This window comes from Cebus imitator, unplaced genomic scaffold (genome assembly GCF_001604975.1).
Source record: "Cebus imitator isolate Cc_AM_T3 unplaced genomic scaffold, Cebus_imitator-1.0 Scaffold552, whole genome shotgun sequence".
Taxonomy (NCBI): domain Eukaryota; kingdom Metazoa; phylum Chordata; class Mammalia; order Primates; family Cebidae; genus Cebus; species Cebus imitator.
The window spans coordinates 968,341-977,317 of record NW_016107867.1 but is presented as its reverse complement, the minus strand read 5'-3'; the positions used below and the strand labels follow the sequence as shown (position 1 = coordinate 977,317).

Sequence of the window (8,977 nt, the reverse complement as noted above, 5' to 3'; positions counted from 1 at the left end):
CACGGTTCAACGAGGACTAAGACATCTGCCCTCAACCATCATGGCGGCGCCGCCCAATTTGGCTTCCTGCCCCTAGGGGTAATGGCCGCCAGGTGGCTTCACTTAGTTTCTCACCACCCCGGAAGACGGGGACCGGCGATTGGGCGGTGCCCGGAGGCCCCAAGAAAGCCCTCAGCGGTTGGGCAGCCTTGGGTAGGCCTGGTTTTAAAGGAGCCGGAGGTGGGAGCTGCGGAAGACCCGGGATCCACGGGAGGCAGCGGTGAGCGGCGCTTGCGGGAGGGCAAGGAGTGGCTGTAGAGGGCGGGAGTCGGGGGCGGGGAAGGAAACATCTGAACCTTCTGTTCCCGGGCCGGGGGAGACCGCTGGGCGGGGACGCGAGGAGGGAGGGGGCGTCTGTGGGCGGGACCTCCCGGGATTGGAGTGAAGGGGGTATCTGCTTGACAGTGGATCCCTGGGGATCTAGGCTGAGTTCAGAAATGCTCCATCTCGGGCCGCCCCTGTCTGAGCGGAGCTTTGCGGCGCCGAAGCTCACAGGGGAAGCAGAAGCCCCGCCCGGCGTCTGATTGGCGGAACCGCGCTGTAGGATTCTTTCCGCAGGGATCCAGTCTAGGGGATCTGGTGGGAGGGAGGGTCGTCGATGTGTGGAGTATTGCTTTGGAGTCCTCAGCCACTCGCTAGGAGTGGACGAGGATCGCAGAGGGATCCAGCGGAAATAGCCTCCCAGGACCGGGATCCCCGTAGATCCCGGGGGATTTCGGGGCATAATTTGCAGGGACAAAGGCTTCGAGAGGCTGGGACCGTGGGAGAACTGGGGCCGCTGCAGTCCGGGTTCTGGCAGCAGGTGCCGGGCAGGGCGCGAGTGATCCGCTGATCGAGGCGGTGGCGCTGGAGGACACCCACTCCGGGCGGCCGGCCGGGGGCGCCCTTTCGCGCCCCAGGGCTACGGTCGCTGGACTACGGGGAGCTTCGGGCGGACCATGAAGGGCGGAGCCCCGGGGAAGGGGCTAGCCCTCACCCCCCGCTCCACCGCTCCCCCCTTGCCCCAGGCCTCAGCCTGGGATTCCCCAGGGAACCCCCGGAGCCGCCGCTTCTCCCATGGACTTGCCCGGGGACTCCAGGTGAGAGCGCACCCCGCCCGCCTGTCTTGAGCCTGGGAGATGGGGATCCTGGCGGCCGTGCCGGGAAACTACAGAGCCAGCGACAGGTTCGGGCGACCGTCCTCTTCTTCTTTCACCCTCCAGCCCGCCTGGCCAGCCGCGTCTGTGCCGCCAGCCTCTGACTCGAGCATTATGGGGAGCCACGAGCCCGAAACGGCAGAGGCTGCAGCCCCCGGCAGCCCCTTCTCCCCTGGAAAAGGCCTCTCGGCGGGTCCTGGCCGTGGTGCTGGAAGATGTCATGGCTGTTCAAATGGTGAGCCCCCTGAACCATGAGACCCTCTATTCCCCCATGCCTTTCCTCACTACCAAACTCGGGCCAGATCCCTACTGAGGATAACTGAAGTCCAAATCCATCATTCTTGTACCCATTCCTCAGGCAACCTCCCTCATGCTAGAGTCCTGCTTGGCTCCCACTCACTCCAACCTAGAATTGGGCAGTGTCTGTTTCCCCCACCAACCTTTCTGGCCTGGAACCACATCCCTGCAACTCTGAGAAACTCTTCTGCTTTCTTCTTTCTTTTTTTTTTTCTTTCTTTCTTTCTTTTTTTTGTAGAGACAGGGTCTTGCTATGTTGCACAAGCTGGTCTCAAACTGGCATCAAGAGATCTTCCCATCTCTGCCTCCCAAAGTGCTGGGATTACAGGCATGAGCCATGGCGCCGGGCCGAAACTCTTCTGCTTTCAGCCCAGCCTCCTTAGGAAGCAGGCTGAGGCCTTTGACTCCACTGCACAGATAAGAAAAACCAAGGCCCAAAAAAGGCACTGATCACTCTAGCTCACCCTGTCTTTTTCATTTCTCTAAACAGCGTGGGTGAGATTACCCAGGTCCCACACCTGCAGCTTAGGACTCTTAATATCTGGCCCCTAATTCAGTACAATTCATCTCTTCTCTGGGGATCCGAGTGAATTCTAGCCCTAATCTCTGTCATGTTTGTGGCTCAGGGCACTGTTAGGCACAGGGAGACCTTACCCAGTCCTACCTCATTCCATCACCTTGCTCTTGACACCTCTTTCTCTCCCAGGTCCCCGTGGTGCCCCCGAAGGAGACCTCCATCCCACGGCACCAGAGCTACCATCAGGATCCTGTCCACAGGCAGGCGCCTGCCTTGCCACCCCGGCAGGCCATGTGGTCCTCGAAGGCCAAGTGAGCATGGCAGGTTGGGAGTAAACCAGGAACCCAATTGAGCCCTTCTAATCTTCCTGTTTCCTCACTAGGCCTCCCGACCCTCTGCATTTGTGCCGCGAGCCCTTGAGCCGAGTCCACCAGACCCCTTTCACCCTGAGGCAGCGATCAAAGACAACCCCTGGCCCAGAGGAGGGCCCTTCACAAAAGGTGGACCGGGCCCCCCAGCCCACCCTGGTGGTGATGCTGGAAGACATCGCCAGTCCTAGACCCCCAGCTGAGGTATGGGAACTGAGGGTACGAATGTCAGGGGTTCTGCTGGGTTCCAGCAGGGATAGAATAAGGGTGGGAGGCCTGAGTCTCAGTTGGATTTTTCTCAGACTGAGGAGGATGACATTTTAGGTTGCAGACACTGCCTGAGCAGACATCTTTGGCCTGAACCCAAGCAGGTATCTGGGGACTGAAAGAGTCAGGATGTGGGGTCCTAAGGAGGCTTCCCTGCCTCCCCAGAAACATTCCCTATTTTTATCCAGGGCTTCATTGATGAGACCCCCAACTTCATCATCCCAGCACAAAGGTGAGAGGGCTGGAGAAGGGATTATCAAAGGATCCAGGCAACAGCCATCATCCAGGTAGCCAGAGCTAGGGGCATCGGGAATGACTGATCCAGTCCTTCTTTGAGGCATTTTTCTTTTGTCTTTTTTTTTTTTTGAGACAGAGTTTTGCTCTTGTTACCCAGGCTGGAGTACAATGGCTTGATCTCAGCTCACCGCAACCTCCACCTCCTGGGTTCAGGCAATTCTCCTGCCTCAGCCTCCTGAGTAGCTGGGATTACAGGCACGTGCCACCATGCCCAGCTAATTTTTTGTATTTTTAGTAGAGACAGGGTTTCACCATGTTAACCAGGATGGTCGTGATCCACCCGCCTCGGCCTCCCAAAGTGCTGGGATTACAGTCGTGAGCCACCATGCCCGGCCATTTTGGCATTTTTAAAAGCCTTAAGGGGCCAGGCACGCTCACGCCTGTAATGCTAGCACTTTAGGAGGCCGAGGCAGTAGAATTACTTGAGCCCAGGAGGTTGAGGCCAGCCTGGGCAACACAGTAAGACCCTGTCTCTACAAAAACATCGTTTTACTATTTATTTAATTTGTTTATGAGATGGAGTTTTTGCTCTGTTGCCCAGGCTGGAGTGCAATGGTGCCATCCCGGTCACTGCAACTTCTGCCTCCTGGGTTCAAGTGATTCTCCTGCCACAGTCTCCTGAGTAGCTGGGATTACAGGTGTCTGCTACCACACCTGGCTAATTTTTATATTTTTAGTAGAGTTGAGGTTTCACCATGTTGGTCAGGCTGGTCTCGAACTCCTGTCATTAGGTGATCCACCCACCTCGGGCTCCCAAAATGCTTGGATTACAGGCATGAGTCACCACACCCAGCCAAAATATTGTTTTAAATTAGTTGGGGCCGGGCGCGGTGGCTCCTCACGCCTATAATCTCAGTGCTTTGGGAGGCCGAGGCGGGTGGATCACAAAGTCAAGAGATCGAGACCATCCTGGTCAACAAGGTGAAACCCTGTCTCTACTAAAAATACAAAAATTAGCTGGGCATGGTGGCGCATGCCTGTAGTCCCAGCTACTCGGGAGGCTGAGTCAGGAGAATTGCTTGAACCCAGGAGGCGGAGGTTGCGGTGAGCCGAGATCGAACCATTGCACTCCAGCCTGGGTAACAAGGGCAAAACTCCGTCGCAAAAGAAAAAAAAAAAAAATTAGTTGGATGTGGTGGCCCATGCCTTTGGTTCTAGCCACTTGCAAGGCTTGAGGTGGGAGGATTGCCTGAGCCCAGGAGTTCGAGGCTGCAGTGAGTCAAGATGGTGCCACTGCCCTCCAGCCTGGGCCACAGAGCAAGACTCTATCTCAAAAAAACAAAACAAAACAAAACAAAACAAAACAGAAGAAGCCTTAAGGGGCAGAGGAGTTGCTGGCTCAGATGGAATCCCTGGAAGTTGCCCTAGCCTTTACCTTGCCCTTTACCCCAGAGCTGAGCCCATGAGGATAGTTCACCAGCCAATGCCTTCACTCGGGGACCTAGAACCCCCATTCCAGCCATCTACTCTGCCTGCAGACTCTCCGGAGAACCCACCGTCGGGTAAGGAACTCGGGTAGAGATGGGATGAGACTTGGGGGTCTGAAACATCCTAGTTGATCTTGGAAGTGTCAAGGCAGAGGTGGGGGTGGGGCTTAACCCCTCCCAGTGCAGGGCTTGGTATATGAAGGTGGGGTGTCAATGTCAGAGGCTTGAATTTCAATTCCTAAATGCAGAATTTAGTGTTTTAGGGGCGGGCTCATTCCTCTGTACACAAAGTTGAGCATGGGGGGAGGGGCTGAGGCTACTGAGGAGGGGCTGAGACACTGCAGCCAAGGAATGCCCACCTGTGACCCTCTCCTTTCCTCAGCCCCAGATCCTGCTCTGGAGCTCCCATCCACCCCACCACCGTCCAGCCTTTTACGCCCCCGCCTCAGTCCCTGGGGCTTGGCCCCACTCTTCCGTTCTGTCCGTTCCAAGCTGGAGAGCTTTGCTGACATCTTCCTCACGCCCAACAAAACCCCACAGCCCCCGCCCCCGTCCCCCCCCATGAAGCTGGAGTTGAAGATCGCCATCTCAGAGGCCGAGCAGTCTGGGGCTGCTGAGGGCACTGCCTCTGTCAGCCCCCGGCCCCCCATCCGCCAGTGGCGGGCTCAGGACCGCAATATCCCAGCACCTCTCCCTAAGCCCTCTCTGGGCCGAAGCTACTCCTGCCCTGATCTGGGGCCCCCTGGCTCTGGTACCTGCACCTGGCCACCTGCTCCACCCCAACCAAGCCAGCCACGGCCACGGCGGCACACTGTGGGTGGTGGGGAAATGGCCCGAACCCCGCCACCCCCTCGGCCCTGTCTCCGGAAAGAGGTCTTCCCTCTCGGAGGAGTGGGAGCCTCCCCTTCTCTCGCCACATCTTGCTCGTCCACGGCATCCACTTCCTCCTTCTCCGAACCAGCAGAACCCAGGTAGTGCTCTCAAAAAACCCCTCTCGAAGCCTGGCTGCAGCCTGGGCCCAGCCTCCTTCCCTGAGTATCCAGCGGGCAGGAGACCGGGATAATGCAGTGAATCTTGTTTGTCCCTGAGCCTTGACCTTCTTGGCAGGTTGGGTTCAACCAAAGGGAAGGAGCCAAGAGCCTCAAAGGACCAGGTGCTTTCAGACCCTGAGACCAAGGTAGGCATGAAGATCGGGGGGAAGGGACCACAGGGGGACTGAGCCCATTTCACTCTTTCACCTTCTGCCCATTTTTGCAGACCATGGGGAAGGTTTCTGGATTTAGAATACGCAGAACACCAGCCCGCCCTCAGCTAAACCTTACACCAATGGGACTGCCTCGACCAATCAGGTGAGGGGCTCACTGGGCATTGAGCCATCTTGGCCAAACAGATGCAGTCTCATGTACCCTGAAGTATGACTTTGTCTCCTCTCAGGGAGCACAGTCCAGCCTGGAGAATTTAATTCAGTGTGGGCATGGTTTGTGCTCAGAATTGCCTGTCTGCCTTATGTAGCACTCCTGGCCCTGACATGTCCCAGAAACTGAAATACAGACCAGGACTTACCTGTCCCTTCAGGCCCCACTGGCTCAAGGCTTTTCAGTAGCCTCTGCTCTTTGCTCACAGGTTGAACAAGAAGGAGTTCAGCTTGGAAGAAATCTATACCAACAAGAATTACCAGTCACCCACAACCAAGAGGTGAGACACTTGAAAGGCTTGAGGGTGGCAGAGGGAAGCTGGAGCTGTGGGGCATGCTGATAACCAGCTCCTCTCCCTGCCTCGTCCAGGACCTTTGAGACCATCTTCGAGGAACCGCGGGAGCGCAATGGGACTCTGATTTTCACCAGCTCGAGGAAGCTCCGTCGGGCTGTGGAATTTCGAGACAGCAGCCTTCCTCGATCTCGACGGCCGTCCCGTGGGGTCCGGGCTGCAGGGGGCAGGACTGTTCCTCCCAATGTGGCCCCCAGCCCTGATGTGGGCTCCCTGTTGCAGCAGCGGCTGGAGGAGCTAGACGCCTTGCTTCTGGAGGAAGAAACTGTAGATCGGGAGTAGCCCCATTGGACCTAGGTGCTCCATCTGTTTGTCATCCATCCTGAAGGGACGGGAAACCTCCCAGACCGTTATTTTTTTTTTCTCTATATTTCTAGTAAAGGTTTCGATATGTTTCTGATTCTTTTGTATCTCTAGCTGAGTTCAAGATTAATTTGGCAGTACTACCTGATGTTTCTACATTGGCCCCCAAGGTCTGGGAACTGGGGCTGGTGCCAGGGATGGTGACAGGGATTGGGCACAGGGTACAGGGAAGGTGGAGTGGTCATTGGCTAATTTTTTTGTTTGTTTTTGAGACAGAGTCTTGCATTGTCACCAGGCGCCAGGCTGGAGTGCAGTGGCGTGATCTCAGCTCACTGCAACCTCCGCCTACTAGGTTCAAGCAATTTTGCCTCAGCCTCCCGAGTAGCTGGGACTACAGGCATGCGCCACCATGTCCAGCTAATTTTGTATTTTAGTAGAGATGGGGTTTCACCATGTTGGTCAGGATGGTCTTTATCTCTTGACCTCATGATCCGCCCGCCTTAGCCTCTCAAAGTGCTGGAATTACAGGCGTGAGCCAAAGCGCCCAGCCCCATTGGCTAATTTTTTTGTATTTTTAGTAGAGATAGGGTCTTACTGTGTTAGTCAAGATGGTCTCGATCTCCTGACCTCGTGATCCATCAACTTCGGCCTCCCAAAGTGCTGGGATTATAGGCGTGAGCTACTATGCCCGGCCCTATTTATTTTTTTTATTTGACAGAGTTTCACTCATCACCCAGGCTGTAGTGCAATGGCACGATCTTGGCTCACTACAGCCTCCGCCTCCCAGGTTCAAGTGATTCTCCTGCCTCAGACTCCTGAATAGCTGAGATTACAGGTGCCTGCTACCACAATGCATGGCTAATTTTTGTATTTTTAGTAAAGATGGGGTTTCACCATGTTGGCCAGGCTGGTCTCTTAACTCCTGACCTCAGATGATCTGCCTGCTTCAGTCTCCGTAAATGCTGGGATTACAGGCATGAGCCACCATGCCGTCTACAGATATTTTTTTTTTTTCCTTCTTTTTTTGAGATGGAGTTTCGCTCGTTACCCAGGCTAGAGTGCAATGGCGTGATCTCGGCTCACCACAACCTCCGCCTCCTGGGTTCAAGCAATTCTCCTGCCTTAGCCTCCCGAGTAGCTGGGACTACAGGCATGCCCCACCATGCCTAGCTAATTTTTGTATTTTTAGTAGAGACGGGGTTTCACCATGTTGACCAGATGGTCTCGATATCTTGACCTCATGATCCACCCGCCTCGGCCTCCCAAAGTGCTGGGATTATAGGCTGGAGCCACTGCGCCTGGCCTTACAGATACTCTTGATTAAAGAATTCTCCGGCCGGGCGCGGTGGCTCAAGCCTGTAATCCCAGCACTTTGGGAGGCCGAGGTGGGTGGATCACGAGGTCAAGAGATCGAGACCATCCTGGTCAACATGGTGAAACCCCGCCTCTACTACTACAAAAAATTAGCTGGGCATGGTGGTTCGTGCCTGTAATCCCAGCTACTCAGGAGGCTGAGGCAGGAGAATTGCCTGAACCCAGGAGGCGGAGGTTGCGGTGAGCCGGGATCGCGCCATTGCACTCCAGCCTGGGTAACAAGGGCAAAACTCCGTCTCAAAAAAAAAAAAAAAAAAAAAAAAAAAAAAAAAAAAAAAAAAAAAAAAAAAAAAAAAAAGAATTCTCCTCTGTGGAGGGACACTTCTGAATCAGTGCCAGATGATACTGTGACCCTAGGCCCTGGTCTGGGTTCTCCCAATTCATTTATATCAAGGAGACTGGAAGGTCTATAGTGGGCCACGCCCTTGAAAATCAAGATGGCCCTGAATTCCTGCTAACATGCAGGCCAGGACCTGCTGCTGGATTTAAGAGCTACATGTAGGCCAGGTGTGGTGGCTCATTCCTATAATCCCAACACTTTGGGAGACTGAGGCCGGTGAATCAGGAGGCTAGGAGTTCGAGATAAGCCTGGCCAACATAGTGAAACCCCGTCTCCATTAAAAATACAAAAATTAGCCAGGCGTGGTGATGCACACCTGTAATCCTGGCTCCTGGTAAGGCTGAGGCAGGAAAATCACTTGAACCGGAGAGGCAGAGGTTGCAGTGAGCTGAGATCGAGGCACTGCACTGCAGCTTGGGGAAGAGAGCCAGATCCTGTCTCAAAAAAAAAGTAAAAAAAAAAAGAGCTAAGGGTAATGGGGTGTAATGTAGCATTCAGGACAACTGTCACAGGTACTTCACCTGCACTTGTCCCTGAGACAGAGAATTAGTCATTTTATGGATGAGAAACCAAGGCAGGCATGTCATCGCACTGTCCACTTTTAAAACGGTAACCCGGGCAACCGGAGGCCAGAAATGGCTTTTTTTTTTTTTAAAGCCAGTCACACTGAGCCCTGGGGTGCATCTTTCATAACTCAGAGGCATCACAGGGCAGTCAGTGGCTGGAACACAGACATGGCTAGGAGACCGCCAGTCTGTCTGTGCACGCATTCCCGTCCATCCCCGTAAAATGGAGTCGGCAGCATCACCTTCGTGGAATTATTACCAAACGAAGTCACTAACGCG

At 54.8% G+C, this 8,977-nt stretch overlaps 1 protein-coding gene across 2 annotated transcripts; it reads left to right on the top strand.

Annotated features, from left to right (window-relative positions):
• Positions 1-323: 323 nt before the first annotated feature.
• PRR14 (proline rich 14) lies at positions 324-6,515 on the top strand. 2 transcript variants are annotated; one of them, XM_017515579.1, is made up of 12 exons: positions 324-579; positions 1,047-1,118; positions 1,242-1,410; positions 2,179-2,300; positions 2,372-2,561; positions 2,813-2,856; positions 4,314-4,423; positions 4,731-5,319; positions 5,456-5,525; positions 5,606-5,697; positions 5,972-6,043; positions 6,133-6,515. In XM_017515579.1, the coding sequence occupies exons 2-12, from the start codon at positions 1,096-1,098 to the stop codon at positions 6,395-6,397; spliced, it is 1,746 nt and encodes a 581-aa protein (XP_017371068.1). In that variant the 5' UTR covers positions 324-579; positions 1,047-1,095; the 3' UTR covers positions 6,398-6,515. The 2 variants fall into 2 exon arrangements, with proteins under 2 accessions (XP_017371068.1, XP_037589773.1); XM_037733845.1 differs by having other exon boundaries at positions 324-1,118.
• Positions 6,516-8,977: the final 2,462 nt, after the last annotated feature.

What these genes read in the sequence shown, in the direction of transcription:
- PRR14 (XM_017515579.1), top strand. Translation starts at nt 1,096, where the DNA reads ATGGACTTGCCCGGGGACTCCAG. An exon ending in TCCGGAGAACCCACCGTCGG is followed by an intron (nt 4,424 to 4,730) that starts GTAAGGAACTCG and finishes TCCTTTCCTCAG; the next exon opens with CCCCAGATCCTGCTCTGGAG. An exon ending in TTTCAGACCCTGAGACCAAG is followed by an intron (nt 5,526 to 5,605) that starts GTAGGCATGAAG and finishes CCATTTTTGCAG; the next exon opens with ACCATGGGGAAGGTTTCTGG.